The sequence below is a fragment of the Lissotriton helveticus genome, chromosome 7 (genome assembly GCF_964261635.1).
Source record: "Lissotriton helveticus chromosome 7, aLisHel1.1, whole genome shotgun sequence".
NCBI classification, from domain to species: domain Eukaryota; kingdom Metazoa; phylum Chordata; class Amphibia; order Caudata; family Salamandridae; genus Lissotriton; species Lissotriton helveticus.
In genome coordinates this window covers 1,266,600,974-1,266,617,458 of record NC_136068.1, presented here as the reverse complement: position 1 = coordinate 1,266,617,458, position 16,485 = coordinate 1,266,600,974, and the positions used below count along the sequence as shown (strand labels likewise).

The window sequence follows — 16,485 nt, the reverse complement described above, 5'->3', positions numbered from 1 at the left end:
GCAGCGCCCGTCTCACGCCTCCTCTCCGCGCTCCGACACCCCAGGGGGGGGGGTCCTCTGCCGCACCTCAGTGATGCCCCGGGTACTTTCTCGAGCCCAGGGCGACCACGACCGGGGCCTCCCGGCACTTCCGGCGGCAGGAGATTCAGCCCAGGCGGCCACGCTATTCACTGTGGGTCCCGGCTTCTCAGGGCCCACCTCCGCCGAGGGCCTCACCGCCGCAGCCTCCGCCCTACGGGCCGTTCCTCCGCACTTTCTCCCACCGCGAGGGAGGCAAGGGTTATGCGCTCGCCTCCGGTCCGTTGGGTAGCTGCTCCAAATGTCCCCAGGATAATTAAGGCAGGATTGTGCCCCGATCGGCGCCGGAGCTCTAGCGGCGCACGTCCATGCGCTTAGCTAGCAAGCCACGCCCCCTCATACTTACACTTTTATGTCAAAATTGGTAGTGAATTTTATGTATGTATGAATGGTATTCCGTCCTTGCAGATTCTGTTGTTATCTGTAACCCTTATTTCAGTGCATTGTGGGCTATGTAGTGGCGATCATGCATTTGTTGTCATTTTAGACAATTCTGACAACTCTTTTATGGTAGTGTTGAATTTTAGAATAAGGTACGCTTCTCTCTGCACCAGTGCAGTTTCGACATCACCTCCTTGAGGGGTCAGTTTCATCACTACTAGCACTGTAATTCGAAGTCTCTTTCCATATGCTTGTTTTCCACGAAATGGGACACCATGGGGGCTTTCAAAATCAGCTTTTTAATCCTGGAGCGATGCTGTACAATTCTTTGATTGACTTGCTGGTACGTTTTTCCAATATAAGTTTTTGGACATGGGCATATGACTGCATAAACAATGTTTTTTGTTTTGCAGTTTGAGAATTCATTATGGATCTATTTGACAGAGTCATGCATAAATCCGATTCCCTCAACCGTATTTTCGCAAGCTGAACAATTGCCACATTATGGTGTCCCTCTATGTGTTTCATATTCTATTGCGATCGCAGATCTTTCTTCTGAGTGGGCGGTGCCAAGTCCGCTCGTATGATACTTTAACCAATGCTTGTGTTCTTTTTCATTGTAAACAATGGTCGTTGTAAAGAACATTGCATTGGCTCCCCATCCGTCAACGGATTAAATTCAAAACATGCTGTATCATTCATAAGGCTCTGGTTAATCTGGGCCCTTCCTACCTTGCCGAAAAATTTCTGCCTTATGTTCCCCCCAGATCCCTACGTTTAGGTGTTAAACACCTTTTGGTGGTACCTCGAGAGAAAAGGGCCAGATTAGGAGGGAGAGCTTTCTCTTATCTCGGGCCCCACCTTTGGAATGAGCTTCCGCTCCCTTAAGACAGTGTTCCGAATATTTGCAGTTCAGGAAGATGCTTAAGACCTTCCTGTTCTGTCCCTGCTGATCCTGCTGGAATATGTTGCCTCTCCTCACTTTTCTGCTTAAGCGCAGAGATACCCCTCGGGGGTCGATTCTAGTGCTACATAAAAAAATACAAATACAAATTCCAAATGTTTAAGGAGATGCAATTTTTCTGAATAATTTGGCGGTATTTGTTTGTAGTGGGGCCATATGTTGACACAAAGACTAATTTGTCGACTGGCTGTTTGGGTTTTTTCATGAGTAGATTTTTTCGTGGTGTATACCATGCTCTTTTGATCGCATGTTTGGGCATTTTATTAGGATACCCCATGCATTCTAGTTGTTAACAGAATGCCGTTGCATGGATCATGAAGTCTTCCTTCCTACCACAGTTCCTCCGAATTTGTAGTAGTTGACCATATGGGAGGTTATCCTTAAAATTTCTTGGGTGAGAGCTTTGATAATGTAAGATGGTATTCTTGTCTGTCGGCTTCCGATGCGAAGTGGTGACCAGTTGATGATCATAAAGGATGACTTCTACTTCAAGGAAAATCAAACATGCCTTGCTTTTAGTAATACTGAATTTGAGATCTTCATGTCTTGTATTTAGCCATCCATGGAATTTTTCTAGATCGTTTTCTGAGCCATTCCACAGGCACCAGATGTCGTCTATATATCGCTACCATTGCTGGATGTGTTTCTTAAATGGATTGCAGTTGATGACAATTTTTGTCCTCAAATCGGGCCATGAAGAGAATGGCCATCTCTGGGCCAAAGGGACATTTCATCGCAGTCCCTATTGTTTGCATGAAGAATGTTTCTTCAAATTTTAAATAATTTTTCTTGAGGGCTATCTCTGCCAGTTGAAGTGTAAAGTCTGTTGGCACTCGATGGGGCCTTGCTGTGGTTTCCAAATAGAATTCCATAGCTTGTAGGGCCTCTTCTTGGGGAATCTGTGTATATAATGAGACAACATCTAATGATACCATCCATTGGTGCTCCATATTGATTTCTTGTCTTTCTATTTTGTCGATGAAGTCTGTTATGTCTCTTAAGTAGGAAGGTACTTCTGCAACAAATGCCTTTAAAAAATGTCAAAGTACTTGGCAATTGGTTCCAACACTGAGTCGCATCCTGAGATGATTGGTCTTCCGGGTGGTTCCATGAGCTGCTAATGAATTTTAGGTAGGAAGTAGATAACAGGGGTCCTGGGGTGTTTTGTGTTCATGAAATTGAATTCTTTGGATCCCAAAATATCTTGCTCCATTCCTTCTTTAAGTTTTTTTGAAATTACCTCCTCAACATAACATGTGGCGTCTTCCTTAAGTTGTTGATACCATTCTTCGTTTAGGACTTGACTCCTTCCCTCTTCAGATACATTGCTTTTGGCCAGATTACAAGGGCTCCACCCTTATTGGCGGGCTTGATGATAATTGAATTGTCCTTTTTAGGTCTTGGCCTGCGTAGGCTGCGCTTGTGCAGTCTCGCTGCCGAGATTTTATGTTTTCTAGTACGGAGGGTAAACGAGCTAGCTCTTCTCTTTTGGCTGGCTTCCTAAACGGCGGCCAGCCATTAAAGAAGAGCTGTGTCTGTGACTTTAAGCCCAGTCCGTTTCGGATTGAGGGGCGTGTTTTTTCCTGTCCTTTCTCTCTGTGACATCATCAGGAAAAAACACGCCCCCAGTCTGAAAAGGACGGGGCTTCAATGCAAATGCACGATCCCTCCCCTGGTGACCTCCTCCTGCCCCGTCTCTTCCCACCTCTTCTCTTTCCCTCTGTCTCTCTCCCTGCCCCTTCTGTGCTCCTCCCCACCTCCTCACCCCTCAGTGCCCTCCCTCTTCCCTACCCTGGCTGCCCCAGCCCGTGCCGATTAGAGCTGGAGCCTCTCGTCGGCCCTCCCCGAGGGGCGGAGATGTGCTGACTTACGGTGCCTCCCCCTCCCTCAGTGGGGGCTGCTCGGCCGACGCGCCTGGGCCATGAGTCTCTTCTGCATGGCGGATTGCCTCGTGCTCGATGCTCTATTTTTAGCCCCTCTCCGTGCCAGTCTGGGACGGCGGGCCCTAGGAGGCCGTCGGAGCCTGCCGCAGTCCGGGATCTCCCTGATCGGCGCCCCGCGGGCGCTCCGCGGACCCGGAGGAGTCTTGGCACAAGTAGGGGGAGCGCTTCACCTCTGTGCTGCTGCTGCTGGCGGGCGGGCGCCGGGGATTCTCGGGCCGGGGCCCTCCAACATCCCCTGCGCGCCCTCCTGCTCCCAATTCCACCACCAGGCCTCGGAGCCAGCAGCCCGGGCTTCACATGGAAGAAAGGGGCTGGCTGCTGGCGGGGGGAGTGGTTTGAAGCTCGCTCGCCCTGATTCAGCGAGAAAGGCTTGGGAGGGAGGGAGGGCTGGCGGCCCGCTTCGCGGCCTTTCCCTGTGTCATGGTTGCAGTCCGTGCAGAGGGCAGCATGGCCGTCTGCCAGCACGCAGCGCCAGCAGGGCCGCCCCAGGCTTGGATGTGGCAATCTGTGTGAATGCTGTCTCGTTACTAGTTACCGGCCCAAGTGCCCAGCGTGTCAACAGTCTGGCCACGCATCCGTGGAGGCTGATGAGTTTACTTTTAGTCTGGCACTGGCAGTTTTGATTTATAATCCTCTAAAACCCTGAACTGCAAGTACCAGAATGCAGTGTAACACTCACAGCTCTGACAGAGAAGTTGCACGACCCAAAGCCGGTACACGTGCTCCTTGTTTACAGTGTGTGCTCTCCCGAAGCCGAACTCAGTCACCGCATCCCGCAGCGTGTGATCTTTACAAGAGCAGCTGCGCGCTGCCATCATACTGCTTTTTAGCCCTCTGAAGAAGGGCTCGTTGGGGGTTCCCAAATCCAGTGCCTTGTGCGATGCTTGCGTTTATTATTAGTTACTGTGACAAAGGGTTTCAAAGCACTGATGCTCATTGCAGGGTGTAAAGTGTGCACTACGTCTTGTTCTTGCCTCTGTTTCCTGCTTGTGATCGTTTTTTCTTGCCTCTGTTCCCTGCTTGTGATCGTGTTTTCTTGCCTCTGTCCCCTGTTTGTGATCGTGTTTTCTTGCCTCTGTTCCCTGCTTGTGCTTGTGTTTTCTTGCCTCTGTTCCCTGGGGCGTTACTGGGCAGAGATGGGCGTGTGGCTGACCTGGACTGAGGGAAGCAACGGGTGAGCTCTGGGAGTTGGTGGGGGCCGCGAATAACCCATTTGTAAATAAGGAGAGTCCCCGGGGTGAAGGTGTGTGTGTGTCTCTGTGGCTGTGTCTGTGGCTGTGTGTGTGGCTTTGTGTGTGTGTGTGGCTCTGTGTGTGTGTGTGGCTCTGTGTGTGTGTGTCTGGCTCTGTGTGTGTGTGTGTGTGTGTCTGGCTGTGTCTGGCTCTGTGTGTGTGTGTGTGGCTCTGTGTGTGTGTGTGTGTGTGGCTCTGTGTGTGTGTGTGTGTGGCTCTGTGTGTGTGTGTGGCTCTGTTTGTGTGTGTCTGTGTGTGTGTGTGTGTGTGTGTGTGTGTGTGTGTGTGTCTCTGTGTGTGTGGCTCTGTGTGTGTATGTGTGTGTGTGTGGTTCTCTGTGTGTGTGGTTCTCTGCGTGTGTGGCTCTGTGTGTGTGTGTGGCTCTGTCTGTCTGTGTGTGTGTGTTGCTTTGTGTGTGTGTGTGTGTGTGTGGCTCTGTCTGTGTGTGTATGGCTCTGTCTGTGTGTGTGGTTGTGTCTGTGTGTGTGGCTGTGTCTTTGTGTGTGGCTCTGTGTGGGTGGGTGCGTGTGGCTCTGTGTGTGTGGGTGCGTGTGGCTCGGTGCGTGTGGCTCTGTGTGTGGCTCTGTGTGTGTGTGTAGGTGCAAATGCAATAAGTCTCGCATTTGCGAGAGATTAAGCTATTGGCATTGTAAATGACAATGCCATTTATTTATATGTTTTAAAAACAAAAATAATGTCATGAGCAATGCCAATAGCTCAAACTTTAACAAAGACGAGACCATTGCATTGTAAATGCTTGTTAAAATCATGTCTGGCTTGTTGTTGTTGCGTAGTAAGGTTCCTTTTCATATGAGACTTTTTGCCTTCCAGTTGACTGATAGAGGACAGCACCACCAGCTCAAAGGTCAAAATTTATTTAGGAATATTATAGGATGAAAGAACAAATTTCGATTTGTTGGCCAACCCTGAGGGTTTGGTACTTTTAATTTTGTCCTTCCCATGAAAGAAGGCCTTTAGTCGGATCTTACGAAATAATTCAATTGCTTTGATCTGAAGGCTTGTGAAGTTGGTGAATTTGCTTGGGACAAACTTCAACCCCAATTCGAGAATCGATTCTTCTTCCTTGGTCAATTGTTTGGTGGACAAGTTCACAATAGTTTAAGTTTTGTAGAATTGTCACCTTGTTCTCATTTCCCATGGCTGCTGTTGTTTCAACCGAACCCTGTTCTTTTGCCCGCCTTTGTCTAAAAAAGAATTCTGTCTTTTTGAAGGTCCCTCTCTTGGGTCAGAATCTCCTACTGAATCCGATGATGAAGATTCCGAGAAAGTCATGTTTTGAGCTACTCTGGTAGTCTGACAGAGCTCGACGGGAGTCAACCTTTGTGTAGAAATCATCTTTTAGGTAAGGGTAAACAGCTTCTGTGTTAAATGTTTTGGTATCTTTTTCAAATGTTGCCAATTTAAAATTGATGGTGTTATCCTTGAAAGTTTGGATCTCTTTTTCTGTTTTTTCTAGTAGTGCCTTTGTCTGTTTAATTAAAAAGCAGCATTCAAAGTGGTAGCCAGGTTCTTATTTGTATAACTTTCTATAAGTGGCATTTTCAAATTTGTGACTTAAAATCAGACTTCATCATTAAAGAGGATTTTAAATTACAATTCATTTGAGTGTAAACAACATATTTCTATCTGTGCACAATCTAAAGTTAGCACGTATTAGATGTAAAAGGATAACCCAGAGGTATTTAATGGGAGAGTTAGGCCTTACAACAGTGAAACATGACTTTCGGGGTTTTTCACTGCCAAGACAAGTAAAACTTTAACACACATGTCCTTCTTTTTAAATACCAAGCACCCTACCCTATGAGGCGTTAGGACGTGACTTGGGGTTGACTTAGAAGTATTTAAAAGGAAGCATTATGCCTGGCAAAGGGTGTATTTTGCCAGGTCGAAATGGCAGTTTAAAACTGCATTACAGCCTGCAGTGGCAGGCCTGGGGCATGTTTTAAAGAGCTACTAATTTAATTTGCAGGCCCTGGGTACATGTAGTTCGATTTACTAGGGACTTATAAGTAAATTAAATGTGGTAATTAGCTGTAGGCCAATGTTACCACATTTGAATGAGGGAGCACAGACACATCAGCACTTGTAAGCAATGGTAACATGCACGGAGTCAACAAAAACGAATTCAGCAAACAGGACGAGTGAAGGTAAATAGTTGGGGGGAATACCATGCTAAGGGTGTCAAGTCTAACACCCAGTAACATTAATAAACTCTCTTCCAAAGCCCTCTCCCATACATTATTTTGGTACTAGACCGGGTGATTCAGTGTCCTTTTACTTGAACCACCCATCCCCATGAGGCAGCCTTCTTTACAATTCAACTCAGGCTTTTGCTGAAAGGATTCCAGGGGTGAGTTCCCTTTTATTGGAGCAGTGCGTGCAGTCCAAGTCCCAGATGCCAAGGGCCTCAGGTCTGATATCTGGTGCATTCCATGCATAGCGCAGCACACTGTAGGGGCTTCCGAGAGGGGAACACAGCTCTGCTACTTCACCTTTGGTAGAAGGGATGGCCATGGAAACTACAGTGGACAGTGTTGGTGGATAGCGCACACTACTTTTAAAGAAACTTGACTACGGATGAATCGGTATGTGTGCTATGTTAGAAACTATGCCTGCGGAGCATGTATGTAAACACTAGAACGTTTAGCATCATTCGTGTGAAAACATTAAGTGCCCGCATTTCCTTGGCATCACACTGTGTCACGGATTCTATCACTATTTGGTGTGGGGTGCATGATCACTTATATAACTAGAAGACGTCTCTCGACTATTATTCTTGAAAATCTTGGCGTTGATCCAGGTGTGCATTTTTTAAAAATGTTTCTCGTACTTTCCCTACAGATTACCCCTGACGAAGGGACCTGGTGTCCCGAAATGCATTGGGTTCTGTCATTTTGTTTTGTTTAAACAAAGTTTGTACTACTTCTATTTTGGTGAATGTATATATTATCCATGTAAGCATTATATATGAAAAAAACACATGAAGCCTCAATGTTGTAATGTGAAAAGTATCACAGTGTAATTTTCATTAAAAATGTGTTCTCAAACTGAGTATCACACATCAATTTGTGGTGCTTGGAAACTACAGGCTATCTGTGACCCAACTATTGACATTGAAAAACATATGACTTTAGTCGAAAACAAGCAAGAGACAAATAAAATTACAAGGAGGAGGTCTAGGAACAGGGAGGGCTCACAATGACAAGACTCGCACTGATATAATCAGCCTTAACTCACCGGTTCAGGGCTATGGTTTTGGCTCCCTGTGAGTCCTCCAGCTCCAGATAGATATTGACGGCAGAGTGAGCGGTGTCTGGTCCAGCAGGAAGCAATGTGCTGACTGAGGACTTGGTGCCACGATATAAGTAAAAGTGCTGGCAGTGTGGCCCTTCTGTAGTACAGGTCTCTGCCACCAAGGTGTATATCAGCTGTCCCATCCCGTTGTCCTCGTCTGTCCAGCCTGGGCAGGGGTGACACAGAAAAGAGTAAGAGAGAGAATGAGAGCGAGAGACAGAAAAGAAAGATAGAGGGAGAGAGAGAAAGAATGAGAGAGAGAAAAAGAGAGTGAGGGAGAGAACAAGTGAGAAAAAAGAAAGAGAGAGAAAAAGAAAGTGAGAGAAATGGAACTTCTGGGAAAGGAATAATAGTAGACAAAAAAGAATACACAGTACTGGGATTGAGTTAGACCAGGTCATCGCTTGCAGGAATAAAGGCGGCAACTTATAGAGTTGGGGCACACCTTGATCTGGGTCACAAGGAGTGCTAAATTAAATGCATTAATGTCAGATCATGACTCAAAGGACAATGGTGCATGGCTAGCGCTGGATAAGTACACAAGAGAGTTGTCGAATATCCTGATATGAGGACAAGAACGTCTGGCTAGTACTGGAAGAGAGTTCTTGCTGCTCATGACCTGTGGCACAAAGGGTGTCAATGGGAGAGAGTATACCAGGTCATGGCATGACGTAGGAGATGTCTGTGGTCCTGGAAGCGTGGAGTGGTAAATCACAACCCAAGTACTTATGGGTTTTGCAGCAAAGTAGTAATGGACGAACAGGACCTGAGGTCGAGAGGTGGTACTGTCGAAGGTTTATGATAGATGCTGACTTGAGGGAAAATTATCTTTTTAACACAACACACTGGTTATTCTGGGTATCTTCCAGTCCACATGTCAGAAGGAGCAGCTCCCACACAGCTGCTTCTGAGGCATCCAATTTCAGATCTTATGCAGGACCTTACTTATGGTTACAGTAATTTTAAGGCCTTGGTCTTGCTGATTTGCTAGATTCCACGGTTTACCTCAGATTCACCAATTGCAGTCAAAACAGTAATTCAAACAGTGGGAATAATTAAGTTTAAGCACACCTACATATGAAGGTATCATGCCGCTATAAAATGACCATGACCATGGAGTAAAAAACACAAAACGTGCGCATGAATTTGTTAAAAGGAAAAAGCCAGATGTTTAAAGTTTTTCTAAATTGCAGCAAATTGGCTTCTTGATCTTTACTTACTGGAAGGCAGTTCCAGAAGACTCCTACCCCAGAATCCCAAATCGCTTTGTTGTAGCAATTTGCAATAGTGATTGATCTGTGAATCTCAGGGTGAATTTGTCTTGTACCATTTAAAAGAAGCAGCTGAGGGAGTCGGTCTTCGACTGTTATCAGTTTTTTGTACCAGGTACGCAGACTTGAACACAATACATTGTTTGACTGGGAGCCAATGCGACGAGGCAGGTGCGGGTGTGATATGATCCCGTGTAGACAGACCCAAAAGCATGCGAGGTGTAGCATGTATCAGATGAAACCTGTGCAGATGACCTGCTTGCAGATATAAATGCACTGCGTTGCCAAAGTCCAGGCGAGATAATATTCAATTGCTCATTATAAGAACCTAGTGTGGAAAGGAAAACAGAAGAAAAATCCTTTTCAACACAACTAAGTGAAGAAGACAGGAACTAAAAACTACACTGATTTGAAAGGGCATGTTTAATGGTGAGTCAATTATAAGACCAAACATTTCAAACATGACAGCAGGTTCAGGCTGACAAGATGCCCAGATAGGGATCAAGGTGTACATATATGATAAGCATATCTCCATTTGGTGCCCATTAAACTTCTTTTGGTTACAACGCATCCACCGTTCAGAGGTTTGCAGGCCTTTGAACAAACTCACAGAGCTAGCAGCAAGAACTTTTAAGCTTTTAAGAACTATCGGTGTATCATCTGCATGCACAAATATATACCAAATGAATGAGTGAAGTACGCTAGGGAATGACGCACTGGTTAACCAACACGGGGCATAGAATAGAACCTTGAGGAACACCAGATATCAGCCGATAAGGAGAAGATGTGATGGAAAATAGCATCACTCTCTGCATTCTGAAAGTCAAAAAGGTCTTGGAGCCAATCAAGTGCTGTGCCCAGAACACCAGTACCACACAGACTTGGTGTACAGTGGTGTCATATGCCTAGAGAGGTCCAATAGGGTAAGGGACACCAAAATCCTATGTCAAATTCTCACCATAGTTAATCCTTGGCCGCAACCACTATGAACCCTGTGCTACAAGCCTGGGCAAAACCCTGTCTGCATAGGGAAAAGAATGGCATATCTCTCAACATGGTCTTCCAGGGGTTATTGACTTATCTCCCCAGTAATTTGAATATATAGGGTAACTAAATAATTGAAAAAAATTAGTTGTCAAATGGTTAGGGTCGAGAACTGTAGTAGGCATTACTACTTCAATCAGCTTTTCTACTCAGCCAATGATATGTTTTTTGGTCTTCTCGCCCATCATAAACGTTTTTTGTGGAGTTTGGCTGATACAGCATGCTCCGACAAGCCAGTTAGTATGCTACTCGGTACAAGTGAACTAAAATCATCCTCTTTAAGCTACTTAAAACAAGAATGGCAGGCATCAGGAACAGGTACTAAGATTTCAACAGGATTGGAAGGCGAAGGAGGAGCTTTTCGAACTCCCAGTGAGGATACAATTTAATTATTTTGTCTTGAAAGTGGCCTATCAATTCATGTCCTTTCTCTTCAGCAAAGGTTGTTTGTTTACGATGTGCAGGTTCCTCTACTGTAGGAGAGTAGTTAAAATGGCAGCCATTGTATCAGGGGTAAATATGTTCCATCATAGAAGGCCACTTTCTCCTTCCTAAATGCTGCTTTGTAAGTGCAATTATAAATTTGACACTGTACTCTGGATTTGGTTAAATAACCCTTCCACCAGACGCCTTAAAGAATCCAGAGTTGGTTTCTCAGAGTTAAGTTAATAAGCAAATCCCACTTTATTTTATATATATTTTTTATTATGTGCACTGCACTGTTTATCTTTAACAAAGCCATTGAATCTCGGAATACTTGTATAAGAGTTTCTGTGGGTCAGTATTCATTAAAGGTAACAGATCTGTTTTAAGAAATTAAAGTGATAGGAAGACATCTTTCCAAATTCGCTAACTGATCATTTCTCTGTAACTGTTCTTTAATTCTGTGGTAAAAGGTATTCACCATTTGATAGGGATCCTGCTATGATCCATTCACAGCAGTTCAATGGTTTCATCAGTTGTGCAGACAGTAGAATTAACACTTCCATTGTCCAATGCATGACCCTTATAGAGTCGGAAATAAGTCACCCAGTGTAGGACCGAATATTCTGCGTCATCCTGTGCCGTGGGCCCCTCCCCCAACTTTTTGCTGACTGGTACTGGTGGTAACTGACTCCGACTGACCCTGGGCCCTGCCTAACCAGGCCCAGGGCCAGTGCTATGCTGAAAACACTTAGAATACACTGAAAACACCTACATACACTAGGGTACACTAAGTGTTGGGGTACCCCTGTGATTGGCAAGACCTACCCCATAGGGCCCTAGTACATATTAGGGCAGGGGGATTGACACTACCTATCAATCCCTGGTATATAATTGGTCATGGCAGTTTAGAGGCCAGCAGACCTTTCTGCACTTGCATGTGTGCACTGCTGAAGCCCGAGATCATTTTTTAAAGTGGCTCTGTGTGGCAGGACTGCTTTTAAAAAGTAAATTGTGCCAAAACTCAACTTTTCTGTTTGGAGCTCTTACTAATGGTTACACTACAATGTTTGGGCATATTAGGTACCCCCGGGTCTCCCCTAGGTGTCCCAGGGATGGGGGTCGGGTACCTATAAGGTAGACCCTTATAAAATGAGTTATATATGCCCTGGGTGAGGTGAAATTGCACATTTCACTCCCCACATTGGGATAAAGTGAGGCCCAAAACTGACTTTGGTGGTAGGAGCACTGTGGAGGGAGGATCTGCAATATTTTGTACATATTCAGAACCCCTAAAGTCTCCCCTAGGTGTTTCTGGGGTGGGGGTCATGTAGATATATGTAGCGTACTTATAAAATATGTTTTTATAAGCCCTGGTGCTGGAAAAATGGCCCATGTCAGTTTTCCCATTGTAAATCCCATGCCATAGGTTAACATAGTAAAAGGTTATTAGTTAAACCCTGGAGAAAGAAAAGCCATAAAACTAGGATTAAAGGACTCAGTAGAATGGTAATGATAAATCCAACAATATGGTATTGTTGAATTTATTGTAAAATGTACTGAAGTTATAAAACTGTTTTGTCTGTAAGCCAACTTTCAATCCTGTACTGCTCTGCTCTGATTGGTGAGAGATAAGTGGGTGAGCCAGGCTGATTTGAAGAGGTGATAAATGAAACCCAGGGGTTATGAAGCCTCTCGGGGAGGAGAGGTGCTGGGCATAGGAATGACAGAGCAGGGGGAGGAGTCGTAAACCATGGACTTCAAGAATAAGGGGAGGATCCCAGTGTCATTTACAACTCTCCTTTTTGACCCAAGGCAGTTGCTAGGCTTAAGAAAGGAATGAGCAGATGCAAGGGGGAGTGACTATGGAGATTAGCCATCCTTGGGGTGTTTTTAGGCAGCGCTTCTCTCTCTGCTGAAAATTTTGACATGATGAATTTTGGAAGAATAGTGGTTTGTGGGTTTGCATTTTGCCACACTCTGCAGGATGTGGTCAGACCATTGGTGGAACCCTGCAACTCATTGGACAGGAGTTCCCTCCTGCTTGACCCCAGAGAACACTGAATAAGTATCTGAGAGGGGCAGTGCCTCTAAGATCTGCTGCTTGAAACTCAAGAGAATTAGAAGGGTCTGCGCTGAAGAGTTGGATGTGCATTCCCAAAGGCCTTAACTCTGAAGATTGCGCCTTTTTGCACCAATTGAAACTACAGCCCAGTGGATCAAACCTGCTTCAAAAGGACTAAAAAATGGACTCCCTGCAAGCTACAGGTTAACGGAGCCCACCTGGACATCACCACAAAGAATTCCCAGCCTGGAATACTATCAGTGGATTTGTAAGGGTTTTGTTCAAGTGGATTGTGGGAATTGAAGTCTCATATATTCAAGGACCCTCGTGGAGATTCCAGAACCTTGGATTGTGTCTTGGATACTTTGGGATCCGCAAGAAGAACTTCAGGAAGGAGTTCAAACTGGACCCAGCCTGCTGGAGGGGGCTGCACAAGAGGGGTGAGAGATCCCCCAGAACAATTGGTAAAGGTGAATGTGTCCCTGTCAGAGCAAACGAAATGACTAAAAGGGACACTGCTGTCTTGTAAGCACTAGAAAGTGACTTATCTTTAGAAATTCATATCACTGGTTCCCTACAGTGGTTGTTTTTCATTTTGGTGTCATTTTAAAGATACAAATATTTCCTATTTTTATAAATTGGTGTTGGATTTTTATTTTGTGTTGTGTCTTAATTATTTACTGAATTGGTGTTTTTAAATGCTTTACATACCTGAATTTGAAGGTAAGCCTGCCTACTCGCAGCCACGTTACCAAGGGTTGAGCATAGGAATAATTTTCTAAGACCTATTCTGAGCCCTATACTGTGTTAGTGACCTTATTGCCATTGGCAGACCTACATTTGCCCCTACCAATAATCCACTTTCCAACACTGACTAACTCCTCACAGCATAAGATGTTTAGTCAAAATGAATGTTTACATCTCCCACCAATATAGTTGCATGTTTACTGACAATTATTGTAAGTTAATAATTTAACAATGATGGCGGCTATCCGTGGCACAACACTCAAAACACCTTAGGTGATCCACATACATAAACAATTACAAACCCATTAAAATGGGACACACGTGGATATATTGCATGTGACCCGGGTTTCAGTCCAAGGTATTGGGTATTGATATGTGTTACCAGGGCACAAGTCCTAAAAAAGAAGTGGGGGGAGTGACCTAGTTTGGCAGGATAAAAGTGACATCACGGCACGCTACATCACGGCGTATGGCATCACGGCGCACAACATCACGGCGCACAACATCACGGCACGCTACATCACGGCGTATGATATCACGGCGCACAACATCACAAATGGCATCACAGGAATTTACATTGTAGAAAGTGGCATCACAAGCCATGGCTTTACAGGAAGTGGCATCACAAGAAGTGACATCAGATCTAAAGCCCTCACATATATGTTTAGCAGGTCTATCATGTGTACGTTTGAGCGCATTGCAAGGATATTAGCACAGTGAGCTATCGAAGATGATATGTGACTTTTACACCTTGCAATCCCCCAGTTTTATGTAACACATCCTGTACATTCATTTACAAACTTATATAATGTATTGTACATGTAATATGCACGTGTTGATGTAAAACACTCTGACACCCTGCATTGGAATGAGTAGGGCTATACAAGAAAAATAGTCATACTTAAATTATTTCAAACCACCTCCTCTGGTGAAGTAAACTCTATATAAATGCAATTTGATTTGTGTAAATACTGGGAAAGACCAACACATCTGATATTCTTACAGTGCATGAATATCTCCCAAAGAGGGATGAACAAAGTGAAAAGCTGCCTCTCTTAAGTATGTGTGCAGTGCTAACAAGGTGTGAGCCTTTGTTTCCCCTCCGCTTCATTTGCATCAGGTGTGAGGCTCCTGACTGCTGCCAGCCAAGAGACTCGAACAAAAGGAGGCCTGATGACCCCTAATATTTAGCCTTGTTATGGGCCCAGCAGGAGTCTTAAATAAGAAAGCCTCGTCCCTGCCTGCCCGTTGTTGCTTGTTGCAGATGGAAAGCAGACGACGTGCAGGCGCTGCTGAAAATGTCCCGGTGTTTGGAAATTACACTGGGACGAGTTCAGCACATTATTCAGAGGGGCCCAAGTTCTAGGCAGGGGGGGACTGCGTTCACCCTGTGAAAAAAGTGGGTGGACGCCATCTACCCACGTGTACTAGTGACCCCTGGCCTGTGTGTTACTGTTGTTTTACTTATGTGTTTGCAGGAGCACTGTTAATTACTGTGCCTGCTTCACCTTGATACACTGTACTTGATAATGAATATATATTCCAATTATCGCAGCAGTCTGCCTCTGAATGTATTTTCTGGATTTATTTGGTTTCCAGGAACTTTTATGGGATTGGTATCATTTCGTGAAAATCTGGGACTCAAATAATACTCACAGAGAGGCCTTGTTTACTGTAGAATTTTGTTAAATACAAGAACACCCAGATACACCATTGTTGTTTTGTGAAAATATATATTTGCCCAGGTTAGCAGGGCAGCCCTCGTTTCAAGTTATACTCCCCTAAAAGTAGGCATAATTTGAGGGAGCAGGGACAGGGATACAGGGAGTGGATAACAGCAGATCAGAAGCCGATTGAAGAGCGGTGTTACTAGGTGAGAGTTATGATGACCAAGAAGTAATGGAGAATTACGGTAGGCGTGAGCAAGAGGTTATGTCGGTGATGAGCTGAAGGACAAGGAACGGTGGCACAGTGAGAAGGTTATAGCAGATGCGGATTTTAGGAAGAAGATGCATGATACTGGGAGAAAGTTATGGGGGAGCCCTAGGAAGGGAGGAGCATCGGTGCTGGGTCAGAATTGTGGCAGATCATGGACTGAGATACAAAAAGGGGTGCACTTAGAAAGAGCTGGGACAGATCTTGACCTGAAGGCAAAGGAGGGTAGGAGAGTGAGAGAGAAAGGAGTTCGTTTTGAGAAAGAGTTGTGAAGATCATGAGATGATGGTAAAAAGGAAGTGGCACAGAGTGAGCTTTATGGTAGATCATGAGGCGAAAGTGTGATACTGATTGGTGCTAAGAAGAATGATGCTAGGTCGTTACCTGAGCAGTTGTAGGACACCATTGTCTCCAGCAGGAAGATATCCTTCTCGGGATGAAAGCTGCAGCTGCCCCTGCTGGGTGGGTTATTTGGAGTCAGTGTGATACTGGATCCTCCCCAGAGGTGGCTGTTCGGCTGAAAGGCAGTCACGGTGAAGGTGTAGTTGATGCCATCTTGAAGGACACCCTGTCGGATCACCAGATCTCGGTTGGCATCACCTGTCGATGTGGTAGCATTATCCAGGACCAAAGGTTGCCCATGGGAACTCTTTGCTGTCCACTTATACTGCAAGTGTCAGAGAAAGCACAGGATGTTAAGAGTCATCAGCAATGTGAGGGCACGTAACAATGAACGGCACTGTAGTGTTGTCCATATTAGGTGTCTTTCTTCCTGAGTTCCAGCATTCCACATTCTGAAATTGTATTAGTAATTAGTATTTATGTGGAATGTTGATTGTCAGTTGGCAGGGGGCATTTGGGGAATCTAGTTGCTTCAATAAACGGATGTTGCTTTCCTGGATACATTTGTGTGACTCTACTCTACAGTCTATACCCTCCATGGGAGGATAGGAAACTACATCACAAAGCACACATTATTGAATGCCAATGGCCTTCAAGCCCTCGGGGTGCCGCAGTAGCGCCAAACCACATGTGATTCACAGGAGGCCGTTGTCAGGTGTCTGCATTGTATGGGAGAAAGTGAGGG

The 16,485-nt window shown here is 45.1% G+C and overlaps 1 protein-coding gene across 1 annotated transcript in view; it reads right to left on the bottom strand.

Annotated features, from left to right (window-relative positions):
- The window catches only part of LOC144769444 (polycystin-1-like), a 640,821-nt gene that overhangs the window by 397,083 nt on the left and 227,253 nt on the right, over positions 1–16,485 (bottom strand). The window contains exons 25-26 of the mRNA XM_078653538.1: positions 15,783–16,065; positions 7,857–8,079 (exon numbers count right to left, since the gene is read on the bottom strand). Of these exons, the coding sequence (XP_078509664.1) occupies positions 7,857–8,079; positions 15,783–16,065 (506 nt within the window). The remainder of the gene's footprint in view (positions 1–7,856; positions 8,080–15,782; positions 16,066–16,485) is intronic.